General features: G+C 58.6%; 6 protein-coding genes across 6 annotated transcripts; 4 read left to right on the top strand and 2 right to left on the bottom strand.

Annotated features, from left to right (window-relative positions):
• The first annotated feature begins 165 nt into the window (after positions 1-165).
• TRP3_2 (anthranilate synthase / indole-3-glycerol phosphate synthase) lies at positions 166-2,786 on the top strand. The gene is made up of 2 exons (XM_047988876.1): positions 166-701; positions 754-2,786. The coding sequence occupies exons 1-2, from the start codon at positions 382-384 to the stop codon at positions 2,717-2,719; spliced, it is 2,286 nt and encodes a 761-aa protein (XP_047844874.1). The 5' UTR covers positions 166-381; the 3' UTR covers positions 2,720-2,786.
• A 354-nt stretch (positions 2,787-3,140) lies between these two features.
• On the top strand, positions 3,141-5,057 carry JDV02_007388 (uncharacterized protein; the record flags this gene model as incomplete). Its single annotated transcript, XM_047988877.1, has 5 exons — positions 3,141-3,324; positions 3,511-3,708; positions 3,855-3,958; positions 4,134-4,364; positions 4,515-5,057. The coding sequence occupies 5 exons, from the start codon at positions 3,141-3,143 to the stop codon at positions 4,935-4,937; spliced, it is 1,140 nt and encodes a 379-aa protein (XP_047844875.1). The 3' UTR covers positions 4,938-5,057.
• On the bottom strand, positions 5,043-6,439 carry JDV02_007389 (uncharacterized protein). Its single transcript, XM_047988878.1, has 3 exons — positions 6,187-6,439; positions 5,957-6,109; positions 5,043-5,879 (listed from the first exon to the last, which is right to left on the bottom strand). The coding sequence occupies exons 1-3, from the start codon at positions 6,364-6,366 to the stop codon at positions 5,163-5,165; spliced, it is 1,050 nt and encodes a 349-aa protein (XP_047844876.1). The 5' UTR covers positions 6,367-6,439; the 3' UTR covers positions 5,043-5,162.
• Positions 6,440-6,823: 384 nt separating this feature from the next.
• Positions 6,824-8,142, bottom strand: CWC21 (RNA-splicing factor). Its single transcript, XM_047988879.1, has 3 exons — positions 7,784-8,142; positions 7,174-7,716; positions 6,824-7,089 (listed from the first exon to the last, which is right to left on the bottom strand). The coding sequence occupies exons 1-2, from the start codon at positions 8,110-8,112 to the stop codon at positions 7,449-7,451; spliced, it is 597 nt and encodes a 198-aa protein (XP_047844877.1). The 5' UTR covers positions 8,113-8,142; the 3' UTR covers positions 6,824-7,089; positions 7,174-7,448.
• Positions 8,143-8,228: 86 nt separating this feature from the next.
• On the top strand, positions 8,229-9,879 carry JDV02_007391 (uncharacterized protein). Its single transcript, XM_047988880.1, has one exon. It carries the CDS (start codon positions 8,400-8,402, stop codon positions 9,636-9,638), a length of 1,239 nt encoding a protein of 412 aa, XP_047844878.1. The 5' UTR covers positions 8,229-8,399; the 3' UTR covers positions 9,639-9,879.
• A 629-nt stretch (positions 9,880-10,508) lies between these two features.
• JDV02_007392 (uncharacterized protein) lies at positions 10,509-13,611 on the top strand. Its single transcript, XM_047988881.1, has 3 exons — positions 10,509-11,906; positions 12,125-12,952; positions 13,031-13,611. The coding sequence occupies exons 1-2, from the start codon at positions 11,045-11,047 to the stop codon at positions 12,556-12,558; spliced, it is 1,296 nt and encodes a 431-aa protein (XP_047844879.1). The 5' UTR covers positions 10,509-11,044; the 3' UTR covers positions 12,559-12,952; positions 13,031-13,611.
• The last annotated feature ends 121 nt before the right edge of the window (positions 13,612-13,732 follow it).

Consider the following 13,732-nt stretch of genomic DNA (forward strand, 5'->3'; position numbering starts at 1 on the left):
CAGACACCTCCGGCAGTGCTTGCCGACGCCGGAGCTCCATCAGTCATACTCGAGACATGCGCACTGTACATAAATACTGTGTCGTGCACCGGTAGCACATTCTCAAGTACAGTGCGCAATGCTTTTGAATTGAAGGAACAGAATCGTCTCATTTTCCTGGACACAGCCTCATGTCCATCAACTTTGAATAAACCGCTTACGTACTGACCGGCTCGAGAGGCCCCTCGACATAAAGCTGTCGACCTCCCAACATCACGCCCAGAAGCAGTTCCTCGCTTTGTTGGCTCTCGGGTCGTGCTGCTGAATCCTGCCCTGCAGTCTCACGCTCAAAGCTCACCGACCGAGTCCATATCCACTTCGTCACCTCGCCCGTCTTTCACGATGCCGTCCCTAGATATCATCGATCACTCACCCCACCAACCAGATCCGTCGCCTCCGATCCCGACGGCCTCCAATCTTGTCCTGATTGACAACTACGATTCCTTCACCTGGAACATTTACCAGTATCTCGTGCTTGAGGGCGCCACCGTGCACGTCTTCCGAAATGACCAGATCAGCGTCGAAGAGCTCATCCACAAGAATCCCACTCAGCTCATCATAAGCCCTGGCCCTGGACACCCCACCACCGATTCCGGCATCAGTAGGGATGCCATACGGCACTTCGCTGGCAAGATCCCCATATTTGGTGTCTGCATGGGCTTGTGAGTTTTGGACCGTAGCTGCCACGCAATATGACGACTAACTTCGTCACAGGCAGTGCATGTTCGACGTCTACGGAGGCGACGTAAACTCTGCGGGCGAGTGGCTGCATGGCAAGACGTCGCCCTTGACTCACGACTCCAAAGGAGTGTTTGCCGGTCTGGACCAGGGCCTTCCTGTGACCAGATATCACTCCCTAGCCGGAACTCACGTCACGCTGCCAGAATGTCTCGAGGTCACGTCCTGGGTGGCGAACCCCGATGGCTCGCCGGGAATCATCCAAGGCATCCGTCACAAGGAGTACGCCATGGAAGGCGTTCAGTTTCACCCCGAGAGCATCCTCACCGCCCATGGCCGCAAGATGATCCGGAACTTCTTGCACATGCAGGGCGGGACCTGGGAAGAGAATAGTTTGCTACAAAAGGCTTCTGTTGAGATTGCCTCCACCGCGACGCAGGACAAGCCCAAGAGCAACAATATTCTGCAGAGAATCTACGCAAGCCGTAAGGCTGCTATCGCCATCCAAAAGGAGATTCCCTCACAGAGGATGGCCGATTTGCAAGCCGCCTACGACCTAAACGCCGCACCTCCGCTCATTCCCTTTGTCAACCGACTGCGACAAACCCCGTTTGATGTGGCTCTCATGGCTGAGATCAAGCGTGGGTCACCATCGAAGGGTATCTTCGCACTTGAAATCAACGCTCCTACGCAGGCTCGGAAATACGCTCTGGCTGGTGCGAGTGTCATATCTGTTCTCACGGAACCGGAGTGGTTCAAGGGAAGCATCGAAGATCTGAGGGCAGTTCGTCAAGTCCTCGATGGCATGCCAAACAGGCCCGCCATCCTGCGCAAGGAGTTCATTTTCGATGAATATCAGATACTAGAGGCCAGATTGGCTGGCGCTGACACGGTGCTCCTGATTGTCAAGATGCTCGACCAGGCTCTCCTGGAGCGTCTGTACAAGTACTCTCTTAGCCTGGGAATGGAGCCTTTGGTGGAAGTTCAGAACGTCGAGGAGATGACGACTGCGGTACAACTGGGTTCGAAGGTCATTGGCGTGAACAACCGCAACCTGGAGAGCTTTGAGGTCGACTTGAACACGACAGGGCGATTGAGGAGCATGGTCCCAGAGAACACGCTGATCTGTGCGCTCAGTGGCATCAACACTTACCAAGACGTTCTCATGAACAAGAGGGATGGCGTCAACGCCGTTCTCGTGGGAGAGGCGATCATGCGCGCACCCGACGCCAGTGTGTTTATCAGCGAGCTATGCTCTGGGTCCAAGCCACCGGTTGAGAAGCAGGCCACAACCCAGCTTCGCGTCAAGATTTGCGGGACGCGCAGTGTCGAGGGCGCACAACAAGCGATGAGCGACAAGGCAGACTTTGTGGGTATTTGCCTGGTGCCTAGTGCCAAGAGGTGTATCTCCCACGAGACAGCGATGGCGATATCGAAGGCAATTCACTCTGCGCCAGAGTCGCTGCAGCCCCAGGGCGACCAGCAGGTCTCTGCCGCTGGTGCCACCGATTACTTTGCCGCTGCCGGCGCGAGACTGGATGGGTCACGAACTCGTCTGGTTGGGATCTTCCAAAACCAACCATTGAGCGAGGTCCTCGAGAAACAGCGTCTGTATAACCTCGACCTCGTCCAGCTCCATGGCGATGAGCCGATAGAGTGGGCCAAGCTCATACCGGTACCCGTCATTCGCTGTTTCAAGCCCGGCCAGGTAGGTCTGGGACTCAGAGGCTACCACACGGTGCCGCTCCTCGACTCTGGCGCGGGCTCAGGAAAGTTGCTGGACGTGTCCAGTGTAAAGGCTGCCCTGGAGAGGGATCCTGACCTGAGAGTCTTCCTCGCGGGTGGGTTGAACCCGGAGAATGTGGCAGAGGCAGTCAACGCTCTGGGAAGCCTGGGAAGCCGGGTGCTAGGCGTGGATGTTAGCAGTGGTGTTGAAGAGGGTGGTAAACAAAGTATGGCGAGAATCTCTGCGTTCATCAAGGCAGCAAAGAGCATTAGGTAGATCGACCCGACGTATCGAGTCAAAAGCTGGTTTCAATACAAGTGAGCATTGGCTACATCCTTTGCGGTTATGACGTGTAGCACCAACGTCGTTGCGTCTCCTGGCATGCCGTTCAGTGGGCGGTTGTCAATCACCGCGGCCGTGTCCCTGATGCACTCCTGGCATTCCCGATGCCGAGATAGACCGCAGCAACGCATGGTACCAGACTCTTGCCGTGCTCCTCCGTTTCTCACAACACCTTTTGCCTTTGCATTTATATACAGGGCCCAATGCACACCACCTCGTATCTTTCTTCTATTTCCTCGAACTCTTGCATGACCCTCTGCAAGCAGAGCAGCTCCATTGGGCCATAAGGAACCCATTCTCTTCCGCATCACGACCTGCGCGCCCGGGCCCCTTCAGCACTCAACCGAAGTCCACCATGCCTCGCCAGATCTTCAAGAACAAGGTCATCGCCGTGGCCGGGCCGCTGCCAGGCGACCTGACGGTGGAAAACCTGAGGCGATGGACGTCCCTGCGCCGGGGCCAGTTCGTCGACGACTTTGACGAGACGGTGACGCACCTGCTCTGCACGGAGGAGCAGTTCAACAAGCGGGCTCCTCGAGGTGCGTTTGTTCCGTTCCTTACTCCAAGATGCTCCGTCTCTTTCACTCTCAAGCCCCCTCCCCCTCTCCTTCCCCTTCCACCCCCTCTGTCGGCGTCTCTCAAACATCTCAAACACATTTCATTACCCTTCTCGCTCTTCAGCCGGCCGAAGAATTAGACGATACTAACAGCGCACCATGCTGCAGTCAAGGAGGCGCTCAAGCGCGGCAACCGCGCCCACATTGTGCACTTTGACTGGTTCGAGATCTCGGCCGTCAACGAGAAGCGGCAGCACGAGAGCGAGTACTCGATGCGCGACGTGCTGGCCAAGAAGAACGCCGCCAGACGAGAGCGGGAGCGCGTCGAGAGGGGCAAGAGGGAGGGCGAGCGGTTCGTCAACACGAGTGCGTCCACCACCCCCATATCATCTTTCTCTCTACGTGGTACTGCTCTACTGTAGACGAGACAAGGAGCTCGGGAGAGAGAAACGAAAAGGGGGCTAACGTGCCCGCCTGTGTGCCACGCACTTGGGCCCGCCCCTACTTTGCAGACCTTTATCACATCTACAGCGATAGGATGAACTTTTACTACCAATTCGATATTCGGCGCGACGACGAGTCCTTGGGCGAGCAGGGCCAGCGCTACCAGCTTTGTGTAAGTGTTTGTGCCATTCCCACATGTCTCTGCCTGCCTTTTCTCCCTTACACACTTTGCCCTCCCCCTCCCCTTTTTTTCCCTTACGCCCGATGTGTGCGTCTCCCAACCCGCGAAAGGCGACAGAGCTTGCTGCTAACGGCGGGCGCGCGGTGCGCATCACCAAAAACTCCAGCTATGGGAGTCCAACGCGAAGCCGCACCTGTACTGGTTCACGGCCAAGTTCCTCAAGCGCAAGGGCGACAGCCAGCCGACGTACCACCGGCCGAGCCCGCACTCGGGCAAGTGGCGGCACGAGATGGACCTCATGACCGACTTCTTCCGCAAGAAGACGGGCGTCGCGTGGGAGGACCGCGTGCTGCTGCACAAGACGATGCCGAGCTCCTTTTTCCAGTATACGCCGCCGGTAAGCTTTTCTCGAGAGTTCCTAGCCCTTTTACCCCCCCTTCCCCCCTTCCCCCCTTCTTTTTATAAACACACCCCTGGGCTGTGGCAGTGGCTTAGCGCGGTTGAAAAGACGTGGTGCTGATGATTCTATATGTTGATGGAACGGCAGACTGGAGGAAAGTCCGTTGGACGAAGGTTGAGCTTGCCGTACGAGGACTGCCTCCAGAAGAATGCTGAGCTGCGCGGCCTGCCGTGGCCTCCGCCAGAGGAAACCCAGGTTCAGGAGTCAACAGAGCTCGACTCGGGCGAGGAAGATGGCCCCAGGCCCCTCCATGCCCTCGATGAGCACGAGGCAGGAGACGGAGATCAAGTATCTTCGCCAACGACCGAGGCAGAGCTCCCGTTGGAGCTGGCTGCGCCTCTCACCCCTGAGAGCCTTGCTGGTGAGCGCTCGGCCGACGCTGATATTGAGATGGATGAGGCAGAGATGTTGGAGTCGGCTTCGGTGGCCACGCCGGATGCCGGACCCGTACTGGACCAAGACGTTGAGATGCCGACTCCGCCGGAGGATGTGGCCGCTGAGTTGGACTGAGGCGCCTCGCTGATGATGGGTGGTGGGATCGGGCAATGGGAGCGCAGGACAGTTCGAAAGGTTACATTCAATGAGGACACGCCGATTTCAAGAGCTACAAACTCATTCATGTGAATCGAAGTTTTCATCAGTCTCTCTCGCTAAAAACGCAGACATGTGATATCATATGTGTTTAAAAAAAAAAAAAGGCTGTCCTTCATAACGCCATGCGCAGAAAGCGATGCCTCAGAACCTCAGCTTGGGCATCACAAACACCAGGAGCACGAGCGCCAGCATCAGGCCGTACACCCACGCGTAGAGGATCATGCGCCCCCACCAGCCCTTCCCCTCCGTCATGCGCCGCAGCGCGCCCATGCCGCCCCTCGTCGCGTCCATACCGCGTTCGGTGCGGTCCATGCCCTCGCCGGCGCGCCCGAGCGCCTCCTTGTCCGCCTCGAGCGTCGTCGAGAAGCGCTGCGAGCTGGCCTTGAGGGCGCCCGCCATCTTGAGGATCGAGTCCGACAGGACGTCCTGCTCGACGCGCTGGTGGTCGAGGATGGCCTCGGCGGTGGCGGTGGACGTCTGCGGGGTGGTGGCGGCCGCCTCGCCGCGTCGGCGGTTGGCGAAGAGGGCGGCCCGCGCGGTAGTATGGGACGTCGGCGTTTGTGTGCCCATTCGCGAGCGTAGTGTCTGAGATGTCTGAGTCGGGAGAGAGACGGGGGGTATCGTCGTCGTTGGCGAGACGTCTATGGGCGGTGCCGCCGGAGCGGCAGTTGGGGCGGGAGGTGGTTCGGGAACAGCAGCGGGGGTCGGGGACGGAGGGTCGGGGGTCGCTTCATGTTCGGGGCGGTCTTCTGTCGCTTCAGCAGACGTCGAGTCCATGCTTTCGCTGGGCGTCGGCACGATATCTGCCAGCAGGTCCTCTTCATCAGAGCTATCGTCGCCTTCGTCATCTTCGGCGAGCTGTTTGTGTCACCATGGTCAGCCACACTGCGCCTTTTTACTGTGCACGACAAGCTCGTTAAAGGGCCGGGTGTCACCTGTCTGAGGTCCTCTAGCCTGTCCACCAAAGTCTCCAACGTGTCCTGGTGCGCAGTGAGGGCGCCTTGTAGCTCCAGCCTCCGCGTGGGTGCCTTGAGAGCTAGGGCGTCCTGCTCGAGCTTGAACAGCTGCGCCCGCGCGTACTCAAGGTTCTATAAACGTCGCACGTCAGCATGTCCCAGCTATATACACGATGTGGGCATTGAAGGGGCGGGACAAAGACACCTACCGCCTCCAGCCTGGCCCTCTCGTACTCGCTTGTGCGCAGGCGATGTTCGCGCTCGGGTGTGGGATGCAGCACGCTCTGCTGCAGCCGGGACAGCAGCTGCGAGAGCTCGACGGCGGCTCTGTTCTGGGAGTCGCCTCCGGCGCCCGGCACTGCCGCGGGGCTATATGACAGGCGCGCCATGGTGTCGCGTGGTGGTCGTGGACTCCGATGGTGTCGAAGGGCCAAAGTGGCATCGCGGGAGCAATGACGTGGGCGGAACCATGGAAGCACCTCAGTTGCGGCGGTTGACACGGCCCGTTGGTCCTTTTTTAGGTACAGGTGGATGGCCTGAGATGCGCTGGAGCGGGGCTGGCAGCAGCCGGGCTGGAGGGGACATTTGGGCAGTAATAGCGCTGTAAACGGTGCACCTCTGGACGTTTATGGGGCGCGGCCCTGTGCAACTCGACCCTGTAGCAGCCACGCCGCTAATCGGGCAAGTGTTAGGTACTTCGTACTAAAGGTAAACGCTGCGCTGGAGGCGGGCTGCATCCATTGCAGGGCACCTGGGCAGTCCAGGTCCAGCCCATCACAGGAGATCAACTAACTATTAGTTACAGTCGCAACTGCTTCAACACTGCAAGTGCATACAACAGCGTTTCTCGAGATCTTTGGTTTTATAATTTGCTGAGTGGATTTATAGTCATAATTTCCATCCGTGAAGGCGGGCAGATGACACGATGTGATGGCAAAGGGAGCTGGGCAGTCGTCAACAATCCGACTTGGCCGAAGATGTCATTCGTAATCCGCAGTGCATTGTTCAGTGATAGCACCGCCAGCCGGTATGTCAATCATGCAGGTTGGAAGACAAGGCGGTCGGGGCTCTTTGTATAGACTTTCTGCGCCTGATTGCTCTTCGCGAAGCGACTAGTCACGACGCTTTGTTAGGGCTTCCCTGTCCCTGCCGCCCGGTCTGACCGAGCTTCTGTTCCGTGCTTGGCTATAACATACCATACCGCACGAATGTCTGTTCTCAAAGCCTTCCTTGAGCGGCTTCCTGGATCGTGTCCCAGCCGGTGTGCACCCGAGGCGAACCAGAAGGATCCTTGACGAGACAAGGGCTAATCTCGCCGTGTAGTGAGCGGGTGCTGTAGCACCGTGGCCTTTGCAATCAATGACTGAGTCTCCGCACCGTGGCCGAGCAGTTGCTGTGGGTATCTTGGCGACGGTCGTCCATCAGGGCGCATTTGGGGTGGCGCAATCATCACTCTCCAGGGAAAAAACCCCTACTCCTTTGCATCCGGTTCCCTATCGAGAGCTGTGCGCAGCCTCTCCTCCTGTCTCTTCCAGTGACTGCCCTCCTCGTAGTCGGAGCTGATCTTGAGGGCCTTTCGCAGCCGCTCGCTTTCCTTGATCTTGGCGTCGGCCATCTCATGGACTTGGTGCTCCTTGAACGTTTTTCTCGGGCCGCCGCTCTTCTTCCCCGCCTCGGCTTCCGCGATGAGCTTTTGTCGCAGCTCGTCGCATCGGCGGTCAATCTCCTCCTCGTCGACCCTAGACGATTGATCAGTCAGCATGAATGCCCCGTGTAGGGGAGGAGGCGGTCGGGGGGGAGACGAACTCGTCGTCCTCGAGCTTGTCCCGCAGCTCAAACACCTTGACCTCGATCTGACGCTTGCGATCGTGCTCGAGGATGCCCTTGTCGGGCTGGCGCTGTCGGTGTCGCAGGCTGTCGAGGTCCTTGGGGTAGGGCGCGGCCTGGTCGCGGGGTCTGATGTGCGCGAGGTTGCGCTGGACGTAGCCCGAGGTTCCGCTGCCTCGGGGCGTGGACAGGCCGACGTTGTCAGACATTATGGCGCATGAATTCGCATGTGTGTCGAGAGTCTCGATCAAGCGCAGCCCGGCGAGAGATGCGGACGGTCGAGGTGACGCCGGCGGGAGGATGGGCATGGCGACGACTCTGGCAGGCGGTGAGACGGCGGCGCGGCGATAACGAATGGCAGAATCGATAAACGTGGGGTCGCGGCGGCGACTTTCTTAGTTGAGTTGAACAAATTCATGGGCCAGCCAAGCGTCGATAGGGTGATGACTCAAGTCGCAACGACAACGACGGGCTTTGAGTCACCTCACAGCGGATTTCTTTTCCATCATAACCATTCGTGTTTAGTACTTGACAACTCCCTCCACTTCATCCAGGAGCCTACTCTCCAAATTCGATAGACCAGAGAACAGGCACAATGCCCCATCTTCCATCGGTAGACGCCGAGCCCGGCAAGGTCGAGGAGTTGACCTTCCCCCCCGTCACCAAAGACCACATCCAAAACTGCTCCTACGACGCATGGTTTCCGCGATACCGCAGCTCATGTCTGAAGTCGCGCATCATCCCACTCCCGCAGGTCGTGGTTTCCTATCTCCAAGAAGACGGCATCGTCTTGGCCGACGACGACGAGAACGAGGGAGGTGAAGTCGAGGAGGAGTGGCAGGCTTCAGGGTCCATCGCCGCGGCACGGCGGCCGCAGGACGTGGGCGCGGACGACTCGGATGACGAAGAGGATGGCGACGAGCCAGAGCGTCTACCCCCGAACCGGAGGTTCCCCGAGACGCATCAGCTCATCAAAGACAAGATCGCAGAACTGGGCGGCGCAGTGGCGCCCAAGCTCAACTGGTCTTCGCCAAAGGACGCCAAATGGATTTCACCACATCAGAACACGCTCAAGTGCACGACGCCCAACGACATTTATTTGCTGCTCAAGTCGTCGTCGTTTGTCTCGCACGACTTGGCGCACGCCTTTGACGGCTGCACGGCCGCGCCGCCCTCCCGTCCCCTGGCCCCGGTGCTCGTACTGAGACCTTTCTTCACACCCCATGTGGCGCTCGAGTTTCGGTGTTTCGTCAAGCACCGCGCCCTCATCGGCATCTCGCAGCGCGATCTCAACTACTACGCTTTTCTTGAGCGCCTACGGCCCAACATTTGGCACAAGATCCGCCGCTTCTTCCGCGAGAAGCTTCGTCTCACCTTCCCGGACGCGAGCTTCACGTTTGACGTCTACATACCTGAGAGTTCACTGGCGGACGATGGCTTAGGCAACGTGCGGCTCATGGACATCAACCCCTGGGCACCACGGACGGACTCGTTGCTGTTCTCGTGGCAGGAGCTGCTGGACGCCGAGGTGCAGGATCCCCTATACGGATCGGTCCCTTCAGGGGATGCAGCAGCAGACGTAAGTGACGACGAGGAGGACCACATCGAGTACAGCCCCGACGCGGCGCCGGAGCTGCGACTCATAGAGAAAGACGACCCCGCGGCCTTCAACTTCAGCACGCCGCAGTACTCGGCGCATAAGTTACCGAAGGAGGTGGTGGACGCGAGCATGGGAGGCCAGGGTGGGCTCCGCGAGTTCGCGCAGCAGTGGAAGGACATTACGGAGGGCAGGGGAGGAGACCTGTGGAGCCAGCCGGGAGGCCCAAGTGCGTGAGGTACTAGGAGAGGGGAGGCCGAATTCAACGCGCGTGGAGTGATTAGGGTGACGGGCAAGAGGCTCATGGAGGAGGCAGCTCTGTTGTGGCATTGAGAGGCCATTGTGTGGACGTGGGAGCTCGCAAGGCTGCAGAAGTGAGTGATTGGGAAATAAGCGCTTCAATCAGGAAGATAACTCGAATAGATGGCATCAGACCCAATGAGCGGCTATTATGCGTTTGCTAATGTGAGCTGGCGGGAGCAAAGCAGGAGGACGATTGAGACTGAGCCAGGAGTCTGTGACGACGCCCAACTGCAAGTGCACAGACTGCCTTTGTGAAGCCACTGATTGAGGTGATGAGCAATGGGCTCGAGGGAAACTGCATGCCTGCCCTACCTTTCACCGGCTCTCTGTGCAACTTGCAACAAAGGAGCGAGAGGAAGCCAGAGGCGCGAGGGGGACAGGGGGATGCTCAAGGGAGGCGGGGGAAGCGCAAGGACCAGGCGGTTGAGGGGCTCGCGAGCGATCCGGCGTTGGTTCTCACACACTTTGTAGTTGGGATGAAACGGTAAAAAAATGAAGAAATAAAAAATGAAAAAAAAAATAAAAAAGAATCCCGCGAGCCTTGCACGAGGAAGCCGTTCATGATGCCTTTCGGATCGCGAGGCCATTCTTTGCAGGTTCGGGTGTGAATACGTGAACGGGCGCAGCGTTAAAACCGTGGGTGGAGTCACGCGCGTTCGCGTTGCCTCGAAACGCGTGCCTGGCGAGAGAGGGAGAAAGAAAAAAGGATGCCCAAAGTGGAAGGCTGACATAAGGCTGCGCGCGTGGAAACCTTGCCAGGCACTGCCACCTGCCCGACCAGCCGCCCGCCTCTCAACCTCAATAGTTTTTTTTTCCCTTCGATTGTCAACACGCACCCCATATCATTGTGCTCGCTGCTCCAAACGACAATGCCGTTGTGAACACGGCCATTGTGCTCCTCTCTGAAGATCAATTTGCTGCGCTCGGGTGCATTTTCCCCCCCATCAGCTGCGCCCTCGTCGGCCCTGCTCTCGAATATAAATAGCTGGCCACTCCCCCCGCCACGCCACGCCAGGTGCCTCCAGCTGCCCCTCTCGCACTCTTCGCCTCATCCCGCCAACTATCACCAACTACCTCATTTACGAACCATCACTCTCTAGGCCCCGACACGGCTCACGCCTCGTCGCTCACTCTCTTTGAAACTCCCTCGGAGGGTTGATGAGCTTTGTTCCTGTACAGCTCTTGGGTATAACGCCACCTGCACACTCCTCGTGTAACAATTTGCCCACCTCTGGTCCCTGAGACCATCCGCCTTTGCACCAGTCCCTCCTCCCAGCAGACGGCCCACTCTGCTGCTCATTTTGTGTTCTCCGACTGCCTCATTCTTGACCGCAGATTCAATGCCTGTCAAGGGATCACGGGGCGGCAGGGGCGCAAAGAGCCCCAACCGCGTCCAGAAGACTGCCTCGCCCGCCAGAGCCACCCGTTCTCGCCAGCGGTCGCGCTCCAACTCGCCTCTGGTGCAGCAGCACCTCGAGGAGGCTGCAGGCGCTCAGCAGCGCCGAACAAAATTGCCTAAAGGCCGGGCTACCCAGTTCTCCGGGTCCTCATCGAGGGCTAGCAGCCCTCCCAGCACCTCCAGAAGCTCTCAGGAGCCTGACGATGATCGGAAGCAGACGACCACAAATTCTTTCAAGCCCGTCAACGCCCCGGCGGCACCAATGGCTGACATGGCAGACATGGTCGCCGACGCCATCACCGTTGGGGCGAATGGCAACCAAGATCAAAATCTTGGCATTCCTGCCAGCAGTGGCGACTCCAATCTGCCGGCTCTCCGATATCATGAGCCCTCCAGACGTGTCCGACGAGCACCCTCGACGTCATCCTTCTCTTCTGAACTCAACGACGAAACTCACGACAGCCCGGCTTCCGGCCAGCAGGGCTTGACCGCGGAGGAGATGGTCCGGAAGACTTATGGCGATCGCCCTCGGATTGAGAGCGCGCAATGCATCAAGCTCGCGCAGGAGCCCGCCCGTCGCGAACCTATCCAGCGGCGTCCTGGTCAGACGCTCAATCTCGACCGTCGGAGCAACGTCGAGGCGCTCCTGTGCCATGTTGTCGGCACGCCGGCGACGCAGCAGTGCAAGAACTGCCGCAAGGGCCACGGCCCGTGGAACAGCTGCGTCGTGCACGATGGGCTTATGTGCAGTAGCTGCTCGAATTGCTGGTTCAACGCTAGCGGTGCGCGGTGCACCTTCCATGGTAAGTCCTGTTCGCCGTCACAGCTGTTCGCAGCTGCCCACCCCGCCTATATAAAGCCCGTCCCCTTCCCCTTCACTCCTTCTCGCTCCTCTTTCCTTCCAACACCATCTGCTCTTCACTCCGCGCCCGAGCAGCATCGCCCACACTTGCCAAGTTGCCATCCCACCCCCGCCAAACGCGTTTCACCTCGTCACAAGACATGGCGCTGACCAACTCAGTCCCCGACAACACTGGCAGTCGCCAGCAAGGCCATGGCCTGCCTCAGGCCGCCCCAGTTCCGGCTCCGGTTCCGGTTCAGGCCCAGGTGCAGCCACACCAGGTGATGCCGGCCCCAGTCGCCTATGTCGCTCACCAGCAGCAACCTGCCACCTTCCAGCAGCCTGCCAACACTCGGGAGGATGCTCGTCCCCTCCGCCCTGGCGACATTACACAGTATCGCATGCCCGAAGCTGCCCAGCGCGCCATGTCTCGCGGCCTCAACGGCGCTGTTGTGGCCAACCAGGAGCAACGCCTTCTCGCCCGTATCGAATCCGCTGCTAAGGAACTCGGAATGCGAATCGCCGAGTACGACGAACACATGAGAAACGTCCATCGCCCGACCGCGCCTACGGGCGCCCCACCATCATCGGTGCAGAACCCGCAGCAGCAGTAGAACAGCGCTGGTGGTGTCGCCACCTCTGACAACTTGAACAGCGCTCGTGGCGTTGCCGCGTCTCGCAACTCCAACAGCCCTCCTGGTGGTGTCGCCACCTCTGACAACTTGAACAGCACTCGTGGCGTTGCCGTCCTTCGCAACTCCAACAGCGCTCCTGGTGCCGGTGACACCGCCAGACCCCGCTTCACGTACAGTCGTCAAGGCCCCGACGAAAAAATCCTTCGCGCCCTCGAGCGTCGATGGCTCGGCCACAACCCCGAATCTGGGACTACTAAGCGACGTCTTGTAGGCCGCCGACTGCTGCCTTCTCTGCAGCAACCCTACCTGTACCTGTCTGCCTGCAGCTTTCTGCCAGCTGTACACCACATGAGCTTTGCATTACGACGTTATGGTACGCCGCCTACCCCCTTCCCTGCTTTTAGCGTCTGACTCTCCGGGAGTTCTGTTGCTAACATCTGTCTCCAAACAGAACATTGCGATGCATTTCCATCGCTGCGATACCCCATTTGCGCATTTCCGAATGTCTGCGTCTTACCACCCCGTGGGATGACGCCCAAACAAAGGCGTGCGCGTCTTGTTTCGAGAGCATTGCGGGTTTCACGAATTGTGCTTTTTTTCCTTTCATAATCTGTCTCAGACTTGATTGACTCTGCGACGTTCTGAACCCATCTCCACGGGCCACACGGGCCGTCGATTGAAGGATGTTGGGCGTTGTATGTGGGAGAATCGGCTGTGGGCGTGTTCCACGGGGGCACTATGGTTTGGCTCATTCACTCTGGATCTATCAAGGCCGGGGTCCCATGTCTCCTTTCTTTCTTTCATGAGTCTGTTCATCCTGGAGAGCAGTTGTCCTGTACATTAGTACTTCTGGTTGTTGCTGACTAGGTAAGCACCAAGCACACCCCTACCCGTGGGTCAATGCCAGGTGTCAGTCTTGGTCGGCCACCGGTCAAGGAGGATGGATTCGGGGTTACTTGAAGGGGTCTGGACATGTCAATGATTCTTTTTGCTTGCGCTTCTGATTGTCGAGTTCGTCTCGTGACTTGTGTGGCGACGTGCACGCTGACCAAATGTAGCAAGCTGTGGATGCCAAAGCAGAGCAGAGCCGCGGCTGTAGTTGGACTCGGGACGCCAGGGAGGCTCTTCAGCTTGATTGATACCAAGGCCGGAG

The sequence above is a fragment of the Purpureocillium takamizusanense genome, chromosome 7 (genome assembly GCF_022605165.1).
Source record: "Purpureocillium takamizusanense chromosome 7, complete sequence".
NCBI classification, from domain to species: Eukaryota; Fungi; Ascomycota; class Sordariomycetes; order Hypocreales; family Ophiocordycipitaceae; genus Purpureocillium; species Purpureocillium takamizusanense.

What these genes read in the sequence shown, in the direction of transcription:
- TRP3_2 (XM_047988876.1), top strand. Translation starts at nt 382, where the DNA reads ATGCCGTCCCTAGATATCATCGATCACTCACCCCACCAACCAGATCCG. An exon ending in TTTGGTGTCTGCATGGGCTT is followed by an intron (nt 702 to 753) that starts GTGAGTTTTGGA and finishes ACTTCGTCACAG; the next exon opens with GCAGTGCATGTTCGACGTCT.
- JDV02_007389 (XM_047988878.1), bottom strand. Translation starts at nt 6,366, where the DNA reads ATGGCGCGCCTGTCATATAGCCCCGCGGCAGTGCCGGGCGCCGGAGGC. An exon ending in AGAGGGCCAGGCTGGAGGCG is followed by an intron (nt 6,110 to 6,186) that starts GTAGGTGTCTTT and finishes CGACGTTTATAG; the next exon opens with AACCTTGAGTACGCGCGGGC. An exon ending in GGCTAGAGGACCTCAGACAG is followed by an intron (nt 5,880 to 5,956) that starts GTGACACCCGGC and finishes TGACACAAACAG; the next exon opens with CTCGCCGAAGATGACGAAGG.
- CWC21 (XM_047988879.1), bottom strand. Translation starts at nt 8,112, where the DNA reads ATGCCCATCCTCCCGCCGGCGTCACCTCGACCGTCCGCATCTCTCGCC. An exon ending in GACAAGCTCGAGGACGACGA is followed by an intron (nt 7,717 to 7,783) that starts GTTCGTCTCCCC and finishes TCAATCGTCTAG; the next exon opens with GGTCGACGAGGAGGAGATTG.
- JDV02_007391 (XM_047988880.1), top strand. Translation starts at nt 8,400, where the DNA reads ATGCCCCATCTTCCATCGGTAGACGCCGAGCCCGGCAAGGTCGAGGAG.
- JDV02_007392 (XM_047988881.1), top strand. Translation starts at nt 11,045, where the DNA reads ATGCCTGTCAAGGGATCACGGGGCGGCAGGGGCGCAAAGAGCCCCAAC. An exon ending in TGCGCGGTGCACCTTCCATG is followed by an intron (nt 11,907 to 12,124) that starts GTAAGTCCTGTT and finishes TGACCAACTCAG; the next exon opens with TCCCCGACAACACTGGCAGT.